Consider the following 25298-nt stretch of genomic DNA (forward strand, 5'->3'; position numbering starts at 1 on the left):
AAAGGATTTTTCACAAAAGATGTCTGTGACATCCAATAATGTAAAAATTAAAGCTACCATTATGTCAATGCTCAATGGTTACAGGTTCAAATGATGCTTCTGAAACTGCAGGTGAGTGGAGCCATTTTCACATCCACCTTGGAATGCAGTCAAAATACCACACACAGGTTCCTATAGAATGAATTTCTGTTGGTTCAGTTATTCTATTATATCTGTTTATCTCACAATCAAATTTGTGTCACCTGCTTTGTTTGCCAGATGTCCTGTGTTGAAACTATTGTAAGCAGAAAGGAAACTTGGTAATTACATGGTTAGTTCAAGTTTTACAATTTCGAAATTGGCATTTGCTACTGCTATTCTGAGAAAAACCTCTTTCTGCATTATGTTGCTTAGCTAGATTTTCTTCTAAAATTCATTGGAATATCTGAGGGGCCATTTCTGGCTGAATCATCCAGGGCTTTACTTCCTGTTAGCTCCATTAGTTTGCCCTTTTCAGCTCTTGCAGCTCTTTGGCTTTGTAACTCAGCTGTTGGGTCTGTTTTGGTGAATCCTTCCTTCCCTGTGAGAAGGAAGGATCCCTCCCCAGCAGGGATTCAGTTCCTTCCCACACCTTTCAGCAGCACTCTGGAACATGCAGTGCCACTGGGGAGCAGTGGGAGCTTGGCAGTGGGTGCTGTGCCCATTGGCCATGGCAGCATCCTGCTGTCCTTGCCCCCATCCCATATCCCAGTGCCCCCTGGCCATGGCAGCGTCCTGCTGTCCTTGTCCCCATCCCATATCCCAGCTGTGCTGTGCCCTCTGGCCATGGCAACATCCTGCTGTCCTTGTCCCCATCCCATATCCCAGTGCCCCCTGGCCATGGCAACATCCTGCTGTCCTTGTCCCCATCCCATATCCCAGCTGTGCTGTGCCCCCTGGCCGTAGCAGCGTCCTTGCCCCTTGTCCTTGTCTTTGTCCCTATCCCATAACCCAGGCTCTGGGATCCCCTCCCTTGCCCAGCTTGAGCCTATTAAACCAAGAAAGAGCAAGCACAGACTGGGACATGACGTATACTCTTCAAGGGTTTCTAAAGCTTTCACAAGTGTCCAGAGGAGTGTGTGCTTGGAATACTGAAGAGCTTTGCTGCTCTTCCTGCTGGCTGAGTAATTGACTGAAACATGTCCTTGGGAAATACTGAAGGCCCTGGAGCATGGGCAGGTTAGACCTCTGTAGAGTGAACACAAGTTTTAGAACAGGCAGTTTGACATGGGCTAAGGGTTTGTCTCTCCACAAATTGCCATCATAATTCACAATGGTTTTTGCACCATTTTTCTTCATTGAAGAATTTTCATTTTGGGTGTGTGTGCTCACAGGGATCTTCCTTTAGTCCAATCAGTTTGGTCTCCAAAGCTCCAGACATGCTTCCCTCCCTGCAAACCATCTGCCTTACACCAAAACCACCACACTTACAAATATTATGAAATGTTAAGCTGAACTCCCAGGAATCTTATTTGTCATAACCCAAAGTAGACTTGAGCTCTATTACTATTATTATAGAGCTGAAGTATGAATAATAAATTGCCTGCAGGAAGACTTGGCTGCATATCAGGCACATACTTTGCAGAATAAAGATTAAAGAAAATAAATTAATGCCAAATAACACTTCTATTTTCATCCTTTCAAATTATGCTAAACAGTTTTATTAAGATGTAACATTTAACTGGAGGCTGTTGCTCCTTTCAGAGCTTATTTAAGCTTCCCTTGTATTTTATTGAAATACCTACACCACTGGTGGCTGGGGATTCTAATGACTAAAAATGTTATGTGTCCCCCAATTACACACATCTATGAACTGGATTTAAAATGTTTTTTTCCTCATTTAATAATTTAGGAAAATTCAGCAAGCTCAATTTTGAAAAAAAAAAAAAAAAAAAAAACAGAATTTTCTGTTCAGAGATCTGCATTATTTATAACTTACCAGTAACTCTAAGAAGCAAAAATGACAGAAAACCAAAGAAGTATGTTTTGAGAAACAAAATTGCTGAATGTGTGCTTGCAGCCATAATACTGAAACAAATCCTGCTTCAGCTCTAAATACCAGAGACTGATAGTAGGCTGAAAAAAGGGAATGTTTAAGCATACTACAGTGTAGCTTTGTTTTCATTTTTATATCACCTACAATTTTCAAAGAAGCACACAAAACTGTTCTGCTGCAATTTTTTATTCAACTAAATTAGTTTTATGTAAGATAAGGTTTTCCAGGGTTTGGACCTCAACTTCTTCCTGTAATCTTTAGATTTTTCTTTTAATTAGGCTGTATTCAAAAGATATTTAATACTTTTTTTTCTAGATTAGGGCTGTTGTTTTTCTTCCAAAACAATCCAGTGTGAGCCCTAGTAAAATGGTGCACTGCAGGTATTGAGGACGTGGATAAATTGTATGTACAATACAGGAGCTTTTATTATTCAGGTGGGCTGAAAATGGAAGGTTTTGCAGCTGTATTTATTGCCATCCACCTATGACTGAATGCCAGATTAACACAGCTCGTGCCCATTTCATTCTGCAGTTAAGATTTTGGTGGAGATTTGTGTGGTGGCTGAAATGGTCCAGGTTTTTGCCTTTGTTCCTGCATGCAGAGCGGGCTGCAGGTATCCAGGAAGCTCAGGCTGTGCACGTTCTCTGAGCAGCATTCCCAGGAGAGGATGGGACCAGACAGGTCTGGCAAGTCTGTGCTCAAGGCAATCACTTCCTTTGAAATGCAGTCATCCTCCAAAATATTTTCTGGAAAGAGACAACTGAAGCATGTCTTGAGAGAGCAGAAGGAGATGCAAATAAGAAAAAACAAATCTTTACATTTCCCATTGCCTTGCACACCACAAGTTCAGCCTTGCAGTTCTATGAGATGTGGTGTATTTATATTTTACTGTACAATGTGTTCCTATGCATCTGCTTTTCTGTCAGGCTTCTCAATAGTTCAGATGAGCACGTTTCATTTCATCAGACATTGCAGTCCTCAACACTATTCAAAAATGGGTGAGAGACCACAAAAAGATATAGAGTGCTCTTCTTATTTACCCTAGAATTTCACCAAACCCTCCCCTCCATATCTTTAGTTCTATAGAATATAGATATGTAATTATGGGAATGAATCATACTAAAAAAGACAAAGAGTAGTGACTCTGTAATTTAACTGGGCTGTGGGAGAAAAAGTACAAACTGTAATGGCCAGATATTTCCTGGAGAGGAGAACATTGTGAGATGAATGTGGAATTAATATGCATGACTAGTATTTCCTGAGCACAACTGCTGGAAGGGTGAATGCATGATGAGGTTTTGGGATTCATCAGGATCCCTTCTGGATTGTTCAGGAATTGATTTCACAGACAGGGGGAAGGGAAAACCCAGAAAATGGATGTCCTTCAGAATTTGTGTATCAATGTCCTTCTGAAGTTAACATTACTGATATTTTCGGTGATTATGGGTTTTCAAAAGCCAGTAAAAGCTGAAATGAAAAATGTTCATGGATTTAGAAGACAGTCGCTGAAATGGCCCAATTTAGATGACATGAAATAATGGTCACTGGTCAGAGGGGTAGAAATATGGTAGAAGCTAATCTAGGATGAGAAATTGATACCAGTTTTTAAAAATATAGTTTTTGTAGCATAGTTGTCTCACCTTAAACAGATTTTTAATTTTCAATTTCTTTTTTTTTTTTTTTAATTTTTAATGCAGCTGAAAACCTTCAGCTCATTTATCTGTTATTTAGACCTAGGTAATCCAAGGTCAGTTCCTCCTGTTTAAAGACCTTTTCAATGTTTTTATGCTAACTGAAAGATATTTAACTTGAGGAGAAATAGTCAGTATATTTGTCATTTATTATCTAGCTTTGCAAACAAGGGCTGCCAGTGGGCACCACCAGCTGCTGCAAATCCTTTGGAGAAGGAGAGTTCCCACAGGGCTCTGTCACCTGTGGGGCTCACTGGGGACACCCATTTGGGGGAATATTCTGTCACTCTCCATGACTCACTCAAATGCTGAGAAAGATTCTGAAAGAAAACAAAAACTTTATGTGGGTATGAAAAAGACTGCATGGCCAGGGATTGAGGAACTAATTTAAAAACATGAGAGTTTTGTAATTTTTGTGTTCCATTCTGTCAATAAGCAGATGAAGGAAGAATTGACTGTTTTGAGAAGTGAAATACAATTGGAGAAAGCAAAGTTTTCCAGGATGAGACAGGACGAGAATCCTCCCTGAAGTTTACCTCAAACTTGGTGAAACATTAAATCAAGAAATTGTGACATCTTTGCGAAATAAAGAGAGTTTATTTTAACATCAATAAGTAACAGATGGAAAGGATGCTTTGTAAAGAGGCAGACATCCACAGGAAGAGAAGGTGAATGGAGCTTCAAGGCAGGAATACATCTAATTAAATCCAGTAAATCACTTCCTCTTTATCAATAGGGGAAAACAGGAGAAGGGAAGCCAGGTGGAATGGCTTTGCTGATGATGTAGCTGCCACTGGGAGAAAGCCAAGTTGCAGTTATAAAGAATTACATTTATTATTAGCTACTAGATGATAAATTTGTACTGATTTCCCCTGAAGAGAAAGTAGGCTAAAGGGACCTAAGATGTACTTATAAGATACAGATGTTGACTCAATACAATGGATAAAAGGGTTCTCCTGTAGTGAGGAGAGATTAGCTGGACAGCATCCCTGAAGGTTGTACATTTAGCATGTGAACAGTGAACAAATGGAGCATAATAACAACGGAAGATAAATTTGAAACAGCTGAAGTAGAAATGAGATCATATAGGACCCTTTCAAGGATACTTATTTTCTTTTTTTTTTCATTTTAATGACCTTAGTGGACTTGAAAAACAGTAGTTTGTCATAAGCTTTTAGTTAGGACTGTGTTTAAAGTTATTTTAGAAGTACTGAAGAGATAAAACCCCTTTTGTTTTAAGGTTTGGCTTAAGTACCCAATTCTTCCTTTACTGCTTTCCAAACAGGTGTTCTCCCACTTTCCTTTGAAGCCTTGGTTCTGCCACTGTCAAGGATCCCATCCAATTAACTGCCCATTGAGGACAACAGACTAGTTTTAAAATTTGTTTTAAACACTTTTCCACCAGAACCACATGCTGCATGCTTAAATATACCAGAATAAATTAATATATTAACCCTGGAATTAACCCTGATTGAACAGAGAAATCAGAATGTGGCTTAGGATATTGGATGTTACAATATTTATTAAGCAGCATGGAGATCCCCAGTGGATGAGAGCTGCAGGTCTCAAGCAGAGCACAGCCAGGCACGTGTTCTCACGGAGACTTCTCTGTCTGCCCTCCCTGCAGGCTGGTACATCTCCCTAAAGAAATTATCCAAGGCCTCCAAAGCCTTGGGATAAATGGGAATGAGCCAGGAAGTGTAGATAATGTTTGCAATGTAGATGCAGCTTGAGGATGCAGATCAAAGACACTGTGGATGCTGCATTCAGAGTTTGGGCTCTTGCCCACTTTGTGAATTGGGCACATGCAGATGAAAATAGTCCTTTTTACCTGGATATTTTTCCTCTGTGCTCAGCTTCTCCCCTAAGTAATCTGTAAATGTCTATTAGTCCTCCATAGAGATAAGAGAGATTTTTTTCAGCATGTTACAAGCCAGGCATTAGTATTCTTTCTATGCATGGAACAAAACATGGTGGAAGGAATAGGAACTTTGCTTGTATCAATTAATCTCTCTTAATCCAGTGTGCTGCAAGTAACTTCACATGCACATCTTACAATAAAAAACTACTGGAAAGCACCAAGTCAATCATAGCAAAGCAATGTTAGTAGACTCTTTAAAAATCTGACCTGCAAAATAGAGTATTATATTGGAAACTTAGGATGGCCACGAGAAAAAAAAAATCTCAAACAAAGGAGCAGATGCACAGCTAATGTAGAGAATTTATTCAAAATTAGCAGCAAAAGGAAAAGGTTCTTTTCTCAGGAGAGTTCAATTGTTTTAACATTTAGTGCCATAAGCTAAAGGCACAGCTCCTTTCCTTCAGAAGGGATCCAGCAGATTCCAGCCACAGAGCTGTGGTTTTCCAGCTCAAGAAGCTGTAAATTTTATAACTCTGCGCCCTGCGGTCAGAGCTGCTGAGTGCTGTGTCTGAAGTCAGGTGGTTGGTGTGTTAAAGGTAGACATTAAACAGTTCTGTTGAGGAACTGGAAATGTTTAAGGAGGTTGTTTGCCAGCTGTAAATTTGGGAGCAAATGCCAGTTGGCTGAAAAGATGCTGGAATGAGTCCAGTTAAGTAGACTAGCGCTGGAGGTCTTTCCAAATTTGTAGGTCTGATAACTTGGCTGAATATGCAGACTTCAGTTATTGGGTTGTTAAGAAGGGGCTTTATAATGAATGTTTGAAAATACGACAGAAAACTTTTTATATGCTTGTTACTTTGGCAAAATTGCAACTTTGCGATAGTATTGCATTCCTGATGAAAACTCAGTCAGACATTATACACCATGTACTACTTTTCAGCTGAGCACCAGGGACATCAAAGCATATGGTTTTTTGTGCCCTGCAATATTTGTGTCTCCAATACTGCTCCATAGTTTGATTTTGCCCTTTTCCTGCATGGCTGGGATGATGCAGGAGGAGAGGCAGGGATGCTGCTCTGCTTGGTAAACATTGTCTCTCGTTGCCTGCTGGGAGGGAAGGGGCTCCAGCTTTGGCTTCTGGCCAGGAAATGGAGAGGAAGTTCCCTTCTCCAGCCTGTTAGGATTGTGGCAACTTCCCAGTGTGCAAGGAGGGGCTGTAGCCCGAGGTATTGAAATGTGTATGGCCCAGCTTGCCTGGTGTGCAGGATTTACCCCCAGGCACCCACCCAGCTGTGAGCTCCCTGCACCATTGCCTGCTCTCTGAAGGGAAGGATTCTCACAGGGCTTGTTCCCACTTGTCCCAGACCATCCCCTTCACTCTGCCAAAGCACCAGCACAGAATTGCTCTAACAGGAGTAAAACTGCCACTCTTACCTTCTCGTCCTCCCCCCTTCCTGCCCTGAACCCTGTGTTCAGAATGCATTCCATCTGTTCCTTGCCTCCAGTGTCACAAAGAGCACTTTCAGAAGACAAATGTTCGGTCTAATACTTCAAGATATTTTTATTAGAAAAGTTTTAAACTTTGCTGCTTTTTGGCCACTGGCACAGCACAGTTTTATGACAGTTGTCAGAGTCAAATGAGATGAGGACTAACCCGTACACGAGGTTTTGTGGTATGGACAAAACCTCCTCCTCTTTGACAAAACTTATTAAAAGGCCAGACAGAATTTCAGCCTCTGCTCTTGAAGGAACACAGAGCACCCACTGAAATGGGAGAAAGTGTTTCTGGCTGCCTAAGATGCCGAGATCTGTGCTAATGCCTTAGACTTGGAGGATGAGTAAATGTAAATTAAAATATTTTGAGGTCTGGTCTGTAAGAAGAAGCAAGGAAGGCATTGTTTTAAATGAAGAAAAGTGTTAGAGGGCTCAGTTCTTACTACAGTTAACACACTGCATTTTTTCTGAAGCACATGTTCTGAAGCTTTATGCTTCAGATATTTGTCTCAATTTGTCTTTGAGTGGAGTGAGCACATTGTTGCAACCTGTTTTATCTGTAATGCCAGTGGACATGGAGTTCAATATTCAAACTCTAAAGCAGCTGTTTTAACAGCTGGACTTTTTGCTGTCAGCAGGCTGATAGATTTGTGAAAATAAAAACGTTACTTTGGCAAAATTGCAGCTTTGCAATAGTATTGTGTTCCTGATGAAAGCTCGGTCGAACATTACACATCCTATAGTATTTTTCAGAGGAGATGTTTCCCTTCATCTGAAGGGGCTGTTAAATCTTATCACATTTACATCAGATAATGATGAATAACCAAGGGAAAAAGAAAAGTCCCCCAAAAAGTGACACAGGGAATGGTTTGAGTGGAGCACAGCAGCTGGGGTGCAGGAGCACACCCTGAGGAAGGAGCCTGGAGTGAAATACAGAGGCTTTGGGAGATGCTCATTAGTGAGCCCCATGTGCTGGGAGCACTGGGCACTGGGGAGGTGTCCTGGGGAGCCACTAAGAGATCCTGAGGTGTGGGGAGCATCTGTGCAGGGCACAGAGGGGTTGCACAGCAGCCTCAGTTCTCATGTTTCCTAATTCCAGAGTATTCCATTTGAATCCTCTTCTTGTAAAACAGTTGTGATATAGACTTGCATCTATAACTCATCCCTAAAGCAGATCTGGTATTCCTATTTCTACCAAGAATTTTCATTCAAAAGAGTGGTCAGTGGTGACTCTCAGATCTATTTCTTCCATAACCTCACTGTTATTCTAAGGTGCTCATGAAATAAGCTTGGATGGCTGAAAAAATTCACATGAAATACTGGATTTACCTGTGCTTGAAGGAGTTTCTAATATGAATCCTCCCAGGGGAAGGCACATACTCTTCCATTCACTTGGAAGTATTTGCCTTTTGCAGCCCTAATTGCTGTTTCCTCAGTTTGGATCATTATTGAGGTTCCCTGGCTGAAATAAAATCTTTGGCTACTAAGAAAAGAAATTATAGCATTCATTTTTTCTTTCTTCTAGAAAAGTAAACACTGTGCAGTCCAGATCCTCCATGTGTTCAATATTATTGAGCTGCAGGTCATGTAAATTTGGTCTGAATTTTCACCGTCATGGGCAATTTCTGTGTTCCAATAGGTACATTTGCAGAATACCTTAAAACCCTTGGCTACACTTCAAAATGTTATTAAATTTCTCAGTCTTAACATAAATGCAAGTTTGTTGCTATTTTATGAAACCAGTCTCTACAGAGATCAGTTCCACTTGTATGGATTGCTTAAGTTCTCAGGTCAGATATTATGTAAACTTCACTGATAAGTTATTAATATTTTGAATGACAATTATTAAACATAGACTTGAATTGTACTTGAAATGCTAATGCTTATCAAAAACTAAATTTAGGAACAGAGGTTAACTGCACCTGCTCTTTATGTTACTGTGACAGGATCTATATCGGTGGAGAGTTAAAAGTCATTAGAGCTCTGTAACTGTAAACTCCCACACTGATTCTGCTAAGTGTGGATATGAATGCGCTTTGCTGCCAAAAGTTTCTAAAATAAATTTTGTTAAGTAGAAATTTCTCCCCAAATTTAGGTATGTGTCAGATGTTCGTGCATCTTGCAGTGATTATAATTCAATCTTGAAATTAATACAGTGAATGAAAACTGCAATATAATTCACCACTAAAATAGTACACCCTTGAGAGCTGGGCTCCCTGAGTTAGATGACAGAGATTGTTAATATAGTCAGTAATCACACTTTCTATAAATTTTCCAACACATTATGCTGAAATAGTGAATAAAATATTCACTATTGGAAAACAGGATTTTTCCAACCCTTTTTTGCTCTGTAGACACCCAAGGACAGGTTCTCTCCTGCACTGAAATTTTATCAGCTTCAATCACCATGAGAAAAATTCCAGCTGAGGGTCTTACAAACAAAATTTATCCCCAGTCTGCATAGAAAGAGCTTTTTTACAAGAAAGTGGGTTGTGTTTGATACCCTTAGCCCCAAGAACTGAGGAAGCCATCTCCAGCCCCACAGATGCTGCTTTGCTCAAGCTTCTGCCAGGAAAGCATCTGAGTCCTGCTTGGTGGGCAAAGGCTTCCTCCTTGCTAGATGTTGCATCCAGGGATAAAATAAAGGGATAAAAGGGAAGGCCTTGTAAACCATGGCTCAGGCCAGCTAAGTAGAAAAGGACTGTGGGAAAGTGACTCAGCTGAACTAGGGGTAGAAAAACAAGTTATATAACCATTATGTGTTCACATCATGGTGTATGGTGGCTGGTTGAATTATGTATGTTATGATTTCAAGCTGTGTAACTGAGAAAGGTCTGGTTTTTGCAATAAAGCAGCTCTTCTTTGTCTGCCTGGGGACTCTGTGTCACCAGGGACCCTCACCCTCAGCCAGAAGGATCAGCCAGGGCTTTGCTCACTGAAGAGAGGAGATGTCTCCCATGCCCAGATGCCAAACCCCTGTGCTGCAGTGCCCCAGGCAGAGTCCAGCCCTGCTCAGAGGGGGATGCTCTGGGGGTGATGTTCCACCTCTGCTGCCCTGACCCAGCCAATTGTCAGGAGGGGATTCTGTTTCTGCACCCTCTCTTTCAGACCTGCAGGTGTTTTTCCAGGCAATGATTTGCTGTTTAGGAATTGCTTTGATGGTCTTTCCTTTGGGTCTCCTGAAAATCCTCTCACAAGCATGCTTTGTGCCTGTATATTTTGTGTGGATCTTGTTTAGTTCATCTTCCTTCAGACTGACAGAATCCTTTCTTTTACCTCCTCCCCACCTTTTTTTTTTTTTATTTTAAAAATAACCCCCAAATATCCCTCTACAGATCCTGTTACAAGGCAAAAACCCTGGGATTTCTTGGGAATACACATTTGCCAAAAGTAGCATTGAGAACAAGACATCTGCCAGGAAGCACAGCTACTCATGGGTGACAGTGCAGTCTGAGTGCTCAGCGACCTGTGGTGGTGGTAGGTGACTTTCCCATTGCCAAACCTCTTCTTTTTTGTTCTTTTTAAAGCATCTCAAAGCTTTTCAGCTGCCTTTGATTTTGCAAATATATACTGATACATACAGGGGTTTACACTGAACACCTGGTCCTTATTTTTTTTTTATCTGATAACATAGAACACAGAGGAAATAATTTGGTATGGCTTTAGAGTAAAAAATAGTCATGCTAGTGAGTCAGTCTTTTTTGTTTAGGTCAACCCATATGCATATCATATCTTCCTGTTGAAGTAATGTGGAAATTAATTATGCTTTGATTTCCTCTTTTCTTGCACAGACACCTATTTGTTTTTATAAACCCTGCATGTTTTGTCAGTGAAAGTAAATCTGGGATGTAATGAAAACAAAAAGCTGGCATGTGGGAAGTCTGTAATACCAAAGGATATGACTGGGCACTGAAGGAAATGCTCCTGTATTGGCAAAAAGTTCAAGTGAAATTCAGGAATACCTTGCTGGTGCAGTGTCAGAACTTCACAGCATCTCAGTAAATGGTTTATGGAAGAAAGATCCACCAGGAGCCCTGCAGCTATAAAATATGACAGCTGTATTTTCTTCCCTCTCTTTAAAAGGCTGCAGCATGCATATAAAAATGATGAAAACAGTCTTGTTTCCAAATTTGATTCACTGTGCCCAATGAACCATGTGTGAGGTGAATGATAGATCTCAGTTAAAAGATAAATCTATAAAATCACTTAAGGCATTTCTGTAATTGTCCTGCTGCTGACACTTGATTGAGTCTAAGGTACAGGTACCTGCAGAACTCTGGAGTCTGTAGAGATTCACTGTAAAAAGGATGTTTATTTATTACATACTGAATGTTTATTTGTAGTTTTTAAGTGAGTGAGAAGGGCTTTAAGCAAGCACAGCTAGTGTCTGCAGGGAATTACAACTTGAATAATTACTAATTTTTGCTGGGGGAACAATCTTCAAATCTTTTGTTCATAGCTAAAATGTTTTATCTGACTTCAGTAGTATCTGTGCTACAGAGAGGGAAATCAATGCTAGAAACATGTTGTCACATAAACCCATATTTTATTTAGTTCAAGTCAGTGGATTTGTAGCAAGGATGAGTTTAGACTTGTTTAGTTAAAATTGTTCCCTACTACTTTTTTCTTTGACATTTCAAATACAGGTTTGTTATAGTGTTTTCTTTTCTGACACTTGCACAGGACACATTACAGCAAAAGCAATTTGTTTGGAAGATCATCGTGCTCGAGTCAACGCCTCCTTCTGTGGCCCAAGGACAAAGCCTTTGACTGAAACCAAGCTGTGCAACACAAACCCCTGCCCAGCCTAGTGAGTTCTCTGGGGTTTGTGCCTGCTGGCTGTGCCGTGGAGGGAATTCCCCTTCCACCAGGGGAATTGTTTGCCTGCTGGATGGGGAATTGTTTGCCTGGTGCTCTGGGAACCAGGAATTGTTGAGGATGTTCTGCCCAAGTGGGGTTTTGGGTCTGGTGCCTAAAGCAAAGGCTCCTGAGGGCTCTGTCCCTGTGCTGGGGTGACAAGGGCACATCCAGCTTTCTCAGGGCTCCTTCTCCCACCTTTCCTCATCTTGAATCACTAAGCCCATTTCCTGAGAAAAGTGCTACTCCCTGTGTGGAAGCTCGGCCCCATGACTCGCATTCCACATATTAGATTAGGTTAAAAGAGTCTTGTGCAGTGTAATTAGTGATTTTTTGGACAAAATGTCCCACAGAGTATTGTCATGCCACAAAGAGGACTATCTGAACCACATGAGCTGTCAGCAAAGCTTCTGGTGCCCACAAAAATATATATGAAGGCATTGCCTTTGTGAACAATCTTATTTTCTAAAAGAGGTAAGAAAGGCGAGATGCAAAGGGAGACATTGACATATAGATAAGCACTTAGAACCCAGCTGGTCTAAGTCAATTTAAAAAGCAAGGGAGTTAACACTGATTTATAGTAGTTGATGTAGGGGTCCTTTGGAAAAAAAAAAAGTTCTGTGCTTACATAATTAAACACAGTGTTGTGTGGCTTAGGATAAAAATGGATAGATTAAAGGACACTGTGGCCATCTTTCTTCCACTGGTTATTTCACTTTTGGATTCCTGAGTTTGCAACCTCAACATTATTTTAATTTTATATTAAAGATCAGAAGAGCTGCATTATGTTGGATTTGCTATTTCAGCCTCCAAAACAAGAGATTTTCTAAAGGAATATGTTGACAAAATTAAGAGTGTTTCAGTCTCAGTGGGAAGTGAATACACTTGAAGGTGCATTGAAGCAGAAGAAATGGAAGAAGGGTCCAGACCTGGCATCATCTGCTGGTTTTGCTCTAGGGTGATAAAAGCAACAGTAAAAGCAGTTGGCTAAGCCTGCTCCCATAAAATATCCCATTTAATGATGTTTAATAGGAAGCATTCCTCATCCCTCCCAGTCTAGGAGAGCATGGTGGGTCAAAGCAAAAAGATGCATATGTTCTGTAGAGGCTTTCGTTTTACTTAAAAATCCATACTTTGCAATATGTTGAACATACTGAAAAATAGTTCAGTAATAGTTTGGAATTTCCTGCAAATTTAAAGAGTACAGCAGAGTACACCAAACCCAAATGCCAAATTACACACTATGACCACAAAAGGATAGAGATAAGGTTTAAATAATGATACCTTGTGACATGAGAGCCCCATGTTACTGCTTCAGCATTTTCTTTAGACTGCATTTAGCCACATGATTTTCTCAATACCAATTTTAAGTAATCTTTGTAGCCAAACACAATGTTTTCATGTGCAACTTATCTTCTGCCAGGACTATTTTTATCCAATGAACAGAGAATTGTATTGTCTGTGATGTCTGCAGGACTCTGTCTAAGCTCCTTCTGCTTACCTTTGTTTTGATGTGGCATCATTATACTATAAAGCTCCACCCAAATCAGATTCACTTATATTGACCACACACAAAATTTCTATTTCTGATAACCTGAGATCCTGATGTCTTTTGAACATCCTCTGATATATATTTACCATGAAAATGCTGAATTTTCATTTTGACACACAGTGCAATGTTTTTGTACTGAAATCACAGCTATTCTATGATTTACTACTTTAAAACAAAATTAATGAGTTGAACTATAAAATGAGTACAAAAAAAAAAAAACATGTAAAAGCCCCAAGTACCTCTAGGGAAAAATAGTTCAACTCACTAATTAATTATTCTTAAAATCCTTAGGATAGATTAATGCACGGAGAATCTACATGTAGGACCATGCCTTAAATGAACAGGTTGCCATTCAGCTGAGTGAAACTGTGCCAGGATATCTCTGCTGAGGAATCTGCCCAGAAACTCACAGCATGTATAATTTCCCATAAACCCAAAACTGCCAACAGAAAAAAAAAAATAGGATTAATAGGATTAATAAATGCCATGGAGGAAACAAAAGAATGCTTAACAGCCAGCAAATAAAGCAAACCCAAATACACCCGGCAGAAGAGGCAGGGGAAGGAGGTGACAGATGAGATACAAGTGTGTCAGTTTGGGGACATAAAAGAAGCTCCAGACTTGTGAAGGTCAGTGAGGAATAATTGCTGCATAAGAACAAAGGCTGATTAGTCTGAGTGGGCGCAAACTACTGTCCCACACAGAAAGGCACCAGCACTGCACACTGCTGTTGTTGGATTTCAGAGCTGCCAAATCTGGTCATAATAATTTAGTTATTTGAACTAATGAAAGATACTCTTGGATCACAGCCCAGACAATCTTGGAAAATGGAAGTTTACTAGAGGACATTAAAGTAGGTCCCCTCTTCTCTGTGAAGAGGGGAACTTTCTGGGCAGTTATGGTGAATAAACTCTTCAAATGAACACTTTTGGTCACTCCACCAATGGCCATTGTCAGGAACATCAAGGCAAATACTTAGAAGTTGTAAAATGGATTTAAACTCTTTTCTCAGAAGTTTGTAGTTCAACGGCCCAAATATTTATAAATCAGACAAAAAGGAAACTTTTGACATGTTCTGGAATTACATAACGACTGACTTTTCACATTAATACTTCATTGTCCTTAAATTAGTGCCTTTTACATTTCTCACTACTTTTGGCAGTTTCTGAAGTTGCTAGATACTGAGAGCTGGGATTTTTTATATTCCCAAAGACATTTCTCAAAAAATAGGCTTTTTATAAATTCTTTATAATTAAAATTAGCTTTGTTTTCAAGCAGCTGTGAATAGACAGGCAAATGGGACCCTGTGCATCTTTCACACAGGATGAAGAAAGCTTTCTTGTCACTAAAGCTTTATGTAAGCAGCTATTCCAGTGGTCACAGGATTGATGCTGTGAGAAACTGTGGAAGCAGGATTGGCCAAGTGGTCAGATGTGAGACAAGAACCTTTTCCATGACATAAATTACTAAAAATTCGTCAAACTGTTTAAAAATCTTCAGTTTAATTTCAGTGCTGGGTCTTTAAATAAGAGTTCTCAGTGAGTAATCATTTAGTCATTCATAATTTCTTCTGCTTTTTCACTTCTGTTTTGCTATCTGGCTGTGATTATGGTCTTACAATGGAAGCCTTCAAGACAAAGACACTTGGTTGCATATTTGCAAAGTGTCCCACAACGCCTGGGGACCCTCAGAGCTTCAAGAATAGAAATAGTGAGCAGCTCCTGGCATTTCAAAACTGAACTTAGCCCAAGCAGTTGGCAATAACTCCTCAGACTTTGTGTCACTTGAAGGACATGGCGTGTGAACTGCAGTGTCCCCGTGCCTGAGCACACATTGCCCAACAGCTTGTGCTGGTTAAATTGCCTCTGTTTTATTTAGATTCTGCATCAACTGTCTGCCGGATTTATTAGTCTAAGGATTTGTAAATCATTGAGTTCGAGAATCATAAAGTCACAGCGTGTGTTGGGTCAGAAGGGACCTTAAAGCCCATCCAGTGCCACCCCTGCCATGGCAGGGACACCTTCCCCTGTCCCAGGCTGCTCCAGCCCCAGTGTCCAGCCTGGCCTTGGGCACTGCCAGGGATCCAGGGGCAGCCCCAGCTGCTCTGGGCACCCTGTGCCAGGGCCTGCCCACCCTGCCAGGGAACAATTCCTTTCCTTATATCCAATCTAAACCTGCCCTCCTTCAGCTTAAAGCCATTTCTCCTTTCCCTTGTGCATTCCCTTGTGAAAAGTGCCTCTCCAGCTCTCTTCCAGGCTTCCCTCAGGTACAGGAGGGATGCACTTAGGTCACCCTGGAGCCTCTGTTTTTCCAGGCAGAACAGCCCCAGCTCTCTCAGCCTTTCAGAGCCTTTTCATTTCCTCAGGATATCAGGGACAGCACTGCTACTTTTAGCAAGCAAGTTCTTTTGGATGAATACCTGTAGGGCCAGTAGATTTTGACAGAAATGCCAACATTTGTCCCCCTGTGTGAGTGGACTGTATCTCAGCACAAACACAGTCGTACATACTCAATTCTATTTTATCTAATTCTATCTTATCTAATTCTATCTTCTAAGTACTCCACCTGCCTCAATAGCAGCATCTCTTTCATTCCCTGTGGAACTCAGGATTCCAGATCAGATTCATAGGCAAGCTCATTCTAGTGGGTAAAAGCTATAAATAAACAATACTTGTTTTTCTAGTTGAGTGACTTGTATTTCATCCCTAGCAGAAAGTTCCATGCTTTGAAAATAGATCATGTAACTGCAGCTTTTTGATTGCTTGAACAGATACCAGTACACCAGGAGATAGGCTGAGCAGGATCCCTGGATAATTCACATTTGATAGGTGGCTGTTTTCATTTATTTTCTACAGCTAATTGCACTCCTGTGTTTCTAACACATGTTTCCTCCTTTAAGCTGGTCAGCAGGTGAATGGAGCACATGCAGCAAGTCTTGTGGAGGGGGACAGCAAAGTCGCCTCATTCAGTGTGTCCAGAAAAGGGCTTTCCAAAGAGAGGAGGTGGTGGCCCATTCCCTGTGTCCTGTCAGCACCCCAGCACAGGTGCAAGTGTGCAGTGCTCAGGACTGCCCACCCGAATGGAGCCCTGGCCCATGGTCTCAGGTAATTCGGAGAAAAACTTACATTTTTGTCTGCTGGTATGATGAAAATACTGCAAAAAATTCTCTCCCAAAACAACAGAGCAAATTTTGTGGAGATCAGTGCTTTGCATGTGGTTTTTTTACTTGAAGATAATATGTAAACCATGTTTGTATAAACATGTAAACTAAATGTGCATTGTAACCAGCCTTCAGAGGAGCTGGCACATGAGGGCTTGCCAGAAGTGGGCACGTGGTGTTCTTTTAGGTACATACAAACAGATGGAAAATTCTTTCTGGGTTCATAGTTTAAGGCTCTGTGACCATCTATGAGATTACTTCCCAAGCAGTATTGCCTTCTCTTAGAGATGGCAGGCAGTCAAGGAATGAAGAAATATTTGGGGTTAAAGTTGCATATTAATGCACATGTGTATATGGATTGTGGATTGATAAATTTGTGAATTATACATTGATTAGTCACTTTTGTTCCTATGCTTTTGTTAAGAGTAGCTCTCCTGCAAGCAGAGCTGCTCAGCTATTGCCATGAGGGCAAATTCCTTTGTGCATACCCTGCTTCACACACCTGACACCGAAACACCTGAGCTAAAAACACACAAAACTCAGCTCTGCTCCATCTTTCACTGCTGTTGATGCTGTTCATGTAAGGATAAATGAAATTATCCCTCAAATAAATCACACATCTGGGTTTTAAGAGAGAGCTGACAGTACCCTTATAAAAGGATCTACATTGATTTTATTTTTCTGTCTTCATTTAGTGATAGTCAAGTAATACATTTTTCAGCTAATTGAAATCCACTAAATTGAATTTGGTGGATTTCAATTAGCTAAAAAATGTATTACTTATGTGTTTTGTTCTTGGTGCTGTCACTCTTCAGATGTTAAAGAACATCTTGACCTCAGCACCCCCAGCTGAGCACGAAGTGCCCTGTAATGTTCTATAACAGATGAGTAACTATTCAGTAGTCCAGCACAACTCTCAAAAAAGGACTTTTTCTTCCAGCGTGTCTGAAGAAAACCTGAGTGTAGCAGAAGATTTTATAAAACAGGTCTTCAAATACATTCACACTTACAAACTTCCTTTCTTCTAAGGCAAATAAATAAATAAACAAACAAATAAATAAGACCATTACAAAAAAATCTGTTTTCTTTCTCTTTAAGAGGTATGAAATTCAAGTTGCAATTCTCAAATAAGGCCATAAAAATTAAGTTCACCAGTCCTGCTGAATATAGTGAACAGGCCTATTGCACAAGTTAGTAAAGGTTTTTTAATATTCATCTGAAAACTGTAATATTACAGACTTAAATGTGGTAAGAAGAAAAAAATGTAAAATCATAGAATCATGTAAAAAAATGTAAAATCATAAAATCATAGAATCAGAATGGTTTAGGCCGGAAAGGGGCCTTAAAGCCCATCCAGTGCCACCCCTGCCATGGCAGGGACACCTCCCACTGTCCCAGGCTGCTCCAGCCCCAGTGTCCAGCCTGGCCTTGGGCACTGCCAGGGATCCAGGGGCAGCCCCAGCTGCTCTGGGCACCCTGTGCCAGGGCCTGCCCACTCTCAGAGGAGGAATTTATTCCTAACATCTAATCCAAACCCAGGCTCTCTGCAGAAATCAGTGTCGTTTTAAATGAAAAGATCATTTGTTTGGGGAAGGATTAAACCCACAGATTTTCAGCATGCAGATATTTGTTACACCCTCAGCACAACGGTGCTTTCATGAAATCTTTTAAAGACATTTGTAATTTGATACACTGAGTGGTTCTGCCTTGGAACATGCCCCATAATTATTGGTAGAAAGGACAGCTAGAAGAGGATGCAAGAAGGTAGGAAGCTGGCAGCATTATTTCAGGGCTCTTTGCTTCATTTCCTCACAAATGGCTCATTCAGGCATTTTGTTGTATGAAAGGCAGTGCAAACCACAGCATGTCTGTTCCATGAACCATGGCTCATTGCTGAACCAATGCATATTTATCCTGGTGACTCGTCCTACGCTGCAGTTGGCAACTAAAGTATCTCCTTAAGCATTGTCTGTATCAGGTTCTGTCTCCTTTGTGGAGTTATGTATCAATTCCCTGGGCAGTTTCCTCTGCCTCGGTCTCATCCCTCTAGGCCAAGGTGAGGACAAAATGACAAATAGCCGAGAGCATCTTGCCATGGAAGATTCTGTGGAGGGAGCTTAGGACCAGCTTTCAACTATGCTGAGCAGGGAAAAAGCATTTTGCTCACAAAAGCATTTTGCTCACAAGTCCAACTTACCTCATCTATGGAAAAGAGATTACTTGTCTGTTCTACATGGGGGCTGAGAGAGTTCACAGCTTACATTTAAGAAAGCACTTAGGACAATGTTTTAGAAGTGACACACAGATGTTGCTGTTACTTATTTACCAATAGAATTTCAGGTTTACTTATATCATGATGGCAGCTGTGATGTACAGCACATTAGCCATGTTTCCTGTGCTCTGCTGGAAAATGCAAATGATGCCAGTATTCATTTCCTCCAGTTCAAAGAAGTGTTTCTTTCCATCACAGTGCTCCAAGACTTGTGGGAGAGGTATTAAGAAACGGGATGTCTACTGCAAGAGTCCTGGTTCTCCCAAGGTGAAAATCTTGCCTGAAAGCAGGTGCAGCACAGAGCCTAAGCCTGAGTCCCAGCAGACCTGTGTGCTCGGCCGCTGTCCCAAAAATGACCGGCTCCAGTGGGTGATTTCTTCCTGGAGTGAGGTAAAGTGCTGCAGTTTCATGGGTCACTGCCTGCCCTGGCTGCTCTTGGCAATGCTGGCTCAGGGACACACAAACCATGGGGAGGAAGAACAGCTGAGCTGTGGTTTGAAAATCAGGTATTCTAGGTGAGGAGCTGTAAACCCCAGATGTAGATGGAGGTTCCCCAATGTCTTTGTTAATCACTGTCTGAGGTTCATATTTCAGTTTACCCTTTATGGAGCATGGGCTTTGTGGGATTAGTTCTGTGATGCTTTTACAATGCACAATTTGGGGTGTCTGACCCACCCCAAGTTCCCCTTTATCTGCCTGTGTTTGTGAGGCTGTAGAAGCTGTGCTTTGCCTCTGCAGTGCTCAGCCTCCTGCGGGCCCGGCCTGCGGCAGCGAGAACTCAAATGCGGCGAGAAGAGCATCCACGGGAAATTGGTCACCTTCCCCCAGAGGAGATGCAGGAACATCAAGAAACCAAACACCAGCCTGGAGGAAGCTTGTAACAAGGGAGCCTGCCCATCACAGACGTTGTATAACATGGTGTCTGGCTGGTATTCCTCGCCCTGGCAGCAGGTAGGCATGTCAGAGCACAGAGGAGCTGCCTCCAGTGCTCACAGGCCCCAGGTGCCTCCTGCACGGGGCCACACCACTCAGCCCCTGAGATGGGATGCAGCTGCTCCACATCCATCATGTGCTTTGGTGCAGCTCAGTGCTTTGTCCTGAAACTGAAGAATGTCACTTAAAAATGTTATTCATGCTTGAGAGGCACTACATTCCACACTCATTTTCCAACACTTTCTTCTCAGTCTTCTTCAAAGTGCACTGTGCTTGAACTACTGCATATCTCTATGCACGGTGTATTTGAGCATCTGCACAGATTGCCTGGAATTCCCTAAATACTATGATTAATTGTGGGATCAGTCTGTATTTGTTTCTACATTCTTGCAAACAAGCTTCTGTATTTCTGGAACTTATCTACTTTATGAGTCATGTATCAATGAGACACGCACCCATTTAATAATATTTACATGAAACAATGTATGCCTGACAATTGCAATCAGATGAAAATGATCACATTTATCTTAAAGACAACTTTTCATGAAACACATACAAGTAAAAGGCTTATTAATTTTAAAATACTTCATAGCTCTTCCTGCAAACCCATAGTGGTTTTCCCCAGAAACTGCCATAATTATGGTTCTGATGGGATTTTTATCTGTGTTCCGGCAGCAGGGTTGGGCCCAGAGGCTTAGAGATCAAAAGAAATCCATGCAAACAATCAGGAACAGGTTTCTAAAATGTTCAATTTCTGTCTTGATGTCTAAGTAAGGAACCAGATTTTCAGCTGAGTTCTTAAATAACCACAAGACACACACGCCTTTGAAAAGTTGGTCCTGGTGGGGCTTGGTGGACAGCAGCACACCTGGTCCTGACCTCTCTTGCTTTGAAAGTCTCATATGAGGCCCTTGAAGGCTCTCCCTTTGGCTTTCAGGGCTCTCAGAGTCTCTGCAATGCAGCCAAGGTTTTGTTTTCCCTCTGCCCAGTGCACGGTGACCTGCGGCGGGGGAGTGCAGACGCGGAGCGTGCAGTGCCTGCGCCAGGGCAGGCCGGCTGCTGGCTGCCTGCCCCAGCAGAAACCAGCTGTCCTGAGAGCCTGCAACACCAACTTCTGCCCAGTCCCCGTGAAAAGAGGTAAAACTCAGCTCAAGATGCTGCAGCAGGCTTATTGCTTAGAGTTCTATACCCAGCAAACATCACCTTTTCGCTACACCACTTATCTGGCCTGTTCCTTCATAGCTGTTTTTTTCCTAGACTTCCACATTTACAGTAACTCTGATATTAACAGCATCTCTTCCTTACCAAGTGAGCCCTCTTAAAGCAGACTTTAAGAGGGAGTACAACTGGTACTGGAGATTTTTTTTAAAAGCATATGTTAAAAGAAGTATGTGAAAAAGTCATGCTGTTTGGTTCTGAACTGCACCTTTATTACTCTCTTGTTGAAAAACACAAGTATTCTATGCTGGTACTGCTTTTGATGAATAATAGCCACTTTGGAACTAAACAATAAGAATTTGCTATATTTTTTTAGTCTTCCAGACCTCACCCAGCTCCTGGGATTCCAAAATTGCTTTACCTAGAATGTCCATCTTACTGCTTCTGAGCAGTGCATGACAGGCAGTCGGGGAACATGAAATTAGAGTCTCTCTCCACTTTCATGTCCACTCTATCTCTCCACCTCTTCAGTGTGAGAAGGGAGGGGGGAGCAAGGGGGATTCCTCTCAGCACCACCACAGACAAAGAGTGGTGTTCCAGAGATTTGCTTACAGGGTGGTTACTGTTTGTGACTCTTTCCTAACTGCATGAAAAATGGTCATGGAAGTCCATGTTTGTCCCACATAATCTGGTTATGCTAAAGCACTTTCAATTGTGACTTTCAAAATCCTGCACATTAATTGACCTTTTTAAAACTGGGAGCTGAAAGCAACCTCTATAAAATCTAGGCTGGACTGCGTGAGGAAGGTGGTAATGGAGCTGGGAGCAGAGGTCAAGCTCTGGCCCTGCATCTTGTAAACTGACATTAGCCAACCACCCCCATGTCTGCCCAATTCCTGGCATTCCCTGTGCACAAAACCCCCTGTGAAACCCAGTGAGATCCTAACAAACCTTTCTGCTGCATCAGCCTGAGACATGCAGGCTATCACACTCATCTATCAGGGGACCTGAATCCAAACAAGGATATGGAGATGAAATGGTCCTAAAAGGGATAAGTAAATAGTTCTGCTGTTTTTATCAGTAAATGTTCCTAACACTTCAAATTAACATTCCTAAAAGGTTCTGCTGTACTTCAGAGTTTCTGTATAGCTTCCTTTTCTGTTAGGATATAGCAAGGACTTTTCTTTCACCTCTGTTTTCCCCTGCTATATTTCATGTCTGAAGTACTGTCTGTTATTAATTTTGGCCTTGGCCTGCTTCTCTCTCTCCTCACATCTGCAGGAGCCCTTTCCCCTTTATTATACCTGGGTCGTCAGGCTCTAGAGATCAATTATCTCCTCGCTGCTCTCTAACTTTCTGTCTAAAGCAGCAAAAAGAGAGGAAACCAGCTGGGCTGGAATCACATTGAAGCAAATCAGTCTCTATTATCAGCCATGCAGCTCCAGCTCAGTGATCACAGGCAAGAAATTAATGTTTCAGGGAGAGTTTGCACACTTTCCTAGACAAACTGGGTCATTTCCATCGCTCTCTAGAGGCAGTTACGGTCACCGTAACTCGAAGTAAATCCAGCTGCTTCAAATGAATGAAAATCTAAACAACTGATAAATACTTGGGTAAATAGAAATAAGGACCTGACTGCCTGATCCCCACCCACTGAATTTTGTGGGACTCTTTGTGTTCCTTCCAACAGTGCTTGGATTAGGTCCCAATTTCAGCCATACCTCTGCAATATTAGCATTGCCCTCTGATCTTCAAAGGGGACATAAAGATTTATTTACGTGGCTTCCTTAGTGCTTATACTTTTTTTTTAAACAGTAATTTCTAATTTTTTTTTTTAATTCACCCTTTCATGGCAGGAGAGCTCCTTCTTCTCTTCATCAGAACAGCTTTCCTTCCTTGGTGTGGTGTGTGCTTTTCATCTCTTGTCTGCTTTGGGCCCTCCCAAATTCTGTCTGGTGGCAGCAGGTGAAGGAATGGGGAGTCTGGTGCTGAACTCCCAGCTGGATCCCTCCTGACACTCCATGCAGAACAGAAAGGCAGTGCAGTGGAGTGGGAAGGCTGCAGTTCAGTCCTGAGCTCCCCAGTTCCTGTTCAAGAACACTATTTTCTTTCCCTACCATTAGCATTTAAAGGCTAGCTAATGTTTTTAAAACCTGAGGAAAAGTGGCATTTTAAAAGAATTATTATTAGTAAATTATTTTCTTTTTCACTCAAATAAATTTTAGGGTGATAAAGGTATAAAATATCACCTTTGCCATTATATAAAAGGAAATACAAAAAGAGCAGTGGTGATTAAACCAAAGAAGTTGCTATAGAGAGGTGGAGATGCCTCCTGGCCCATGGAACATGCAGAAGTCGTCTGTGCTCTGTGAGGGAGCATTTATCTACTGTGACTCAGTAACTGATCTAAGAATGCAGACAGTGGTGGGTAGATTTTTGTTCAGTCTCCTTGTAAATTCCTTTTATTGGCCATGTAAACAGTAGTTCTGAGAGCTGAACAAAATCTTTACCCATGCTTGCAGATTTCAGTTTAGCTATAAATTTTGCTAAACCCCATTGAGTCTTACTGCTCTCTCAGACATGGTGAATTTGTTTATAAATCACCCATATGAATCATCACTCTCCTCTTTTAAAGAAACATAAAGCATCCACTGCAAAACGAGAGAGAAGCAGCTACAATGTGTTTTTAAAGCCATGAAGCTGTGTGTATAAATGATATCTGCACATAAATTGAAGAGTAACAAGATTTTAATTGAAAAATATAATTTGGCTGTATTTTTAATGAAAAGCTGGGCTTTTGAGAACTAACCATGGTTAACAAGTCTCTTCTCCCATTGCAGTTAATTAAGATTTTGCCAACATGGCATAGTCAAGACCCCAAAAGCTAAATCATGACACCTAACTGAAGTGTCTCAGCAAAGAGATTTCTGAGGTTCCCTGCAGAGGAAAAGGGAGAGAAAGAAGTGTCTCCAGAAAGTGCAGGAATACAAGCACAGAGCAGAGCACTTTGTGCAGGGGCCAGGCATTCTGAGTTCCATGAGGTCTGTGTGCAGGTGAACTCCACATGATGATGATGATGATGGCAGCCAGCCACTGGTACCAAATATGGAGTAGGCTCATTTGTATGAGTACCTGGGTTTGGAGCAACTGTAATCAGAGATGTAAACACAGATGGCTTTTTTTATCCTCTAATGTGGAACTGCCTCCTGTCTTCCTGAGCTACAAAGTGTGATCCAATTTTTTTAATTCCTTCAGCTTTTGACCCCCCTATAATAATAGTTCTATCTTGATCAAGTTAACAAATCTCTTGGCAAAATTTAATGGCTCTTAAAATCAAACAAGAAACTAGTATTTTTGAGATGAAAGCTCATTCATGTTCCTTCTCCTTTGAATCAAGTTACCCATCATGTTTTTAATATTACCAAAGGCATACAAGGGTGTGGAACTATTGCCTGACTTGCAGACTTGCTAAAACACAGCCTTACCACATTGCTTGTGTTTCTCTCCTTCAGATGATCCTTCTTGTGTGGATTTCTTCACTTGGTGTCATCTGGTGCCCCAGCATGGTGTCTGTAACCACAAATTTTATGGCAAGCAATGTTGTAAATCATGTACAAAGAAGAACTGATAGCAGCGTGTTATCTGAACCCTTCAGTGACAGGATTCTCTTCTTCAATTTATGCTGGATTTATCTCTGCTTTGAGGCAAGACATGATGCCACATAAACCACTGATGGGAGAGACATTTTTTCTAAGGGAATGTCTGAGGTACAGTAATTGTTGGATTTATGTTGAAAAAGGAATGTTTCTTTCTTATTTTTTCTTAATTTGCTGACCTCACTAAAGCACAGGGTACTATGGATCACTTGAACACTGAGACTCAAGGGGAAGTTCTTCTTTCTTTAAAAGTGTCATTTTGCACTGTCACATGTTACGAGGAAGAAATTAAGGCAAGGGAGCCCTTTCTGGCTGATTTACCAGAATGCAAAGCAGGAGAGCTTGGCAGCTGGGGGAGGAGGCAGCAGGACAGAGCACACCATCAGAAGTGTGTCCTTTGCTATTTTTTGTGACTGTTGTCCCAGGGTGAGGAAGCTGTTTGCTGCCCTGGAGGGACCTCCATGGCTGAGGGCTGGAGAAGGCAGTGTCACACGTGTGGCCACCAGAAGTAAATAATGCACTACAAAGATATTATGGTGCTTCTCTACCAGACTTGCTGCTGGAAAAGCAAGTTGTGCATCATGCTAATGTTTTTATAATTTTTGAAGAATTCATTTTCTGCTTTGTGTAGAAACTCAGAGGTGGTTAAC

General features: G+C 41.4%; 1 protein-coding gene across 2 annotated transcripts in view; it reads left to right on the forward strand.

The window, feature by feature from the left end:
* The window catches only part of ADAMTS18 (ADAM metallopeptidase with thrombospondin type 1 motif 18), a 76642-nt gene extending 52022 nt beyond the window's left edge, over positions 1–24620 (forward strand). For both annotated transcript variants that reach the window (XM_058813560.1, XM_058813558.1), the window contains exons 17-23: positions 10396–10537; positions 11744–11870; positions 16369–16573; positions 19100–19291; positions 19640–19852; positions 20824–20971; positions 24505–24620. In XM_058813560.1, coding sequence (XP_058669543.1) covers positions 10396–10537; positions 11744–11870; positions 16369–16573; positions 19100–19291; positions 19640–19852; positions 20824–20971; positions 24505–24620 — 1143 coding nt within the window. The remainder of the gene's footprint in view (positions 1–10395; positions 10538–11743; positions 11871–16368; positions 16574–19099; positions 19292–19639; positions 19853–20823; positions 20972–24504) is intronic.
* Positions 24621–25298: the final 678 nt, after the last annotated feature.

The sequence above is a fragment of the Ammospiza caudacuta genome, chromosome 13 (genome assembly GCF_027887145.1).
Source record: "Ammospiza caudacuta isolate bAmmCau1 chromosome 13, bAmmCau1.pri, whole genome shotgun sequence".
In the NCBI taxonomy this organism is placed as follows: domain Eukaryota; kingdom Metazoa; phylum Chordata; class Aves; order Passeriformes; family Passerellidae; genus Ammospiza; species Ammospiza caudacuta.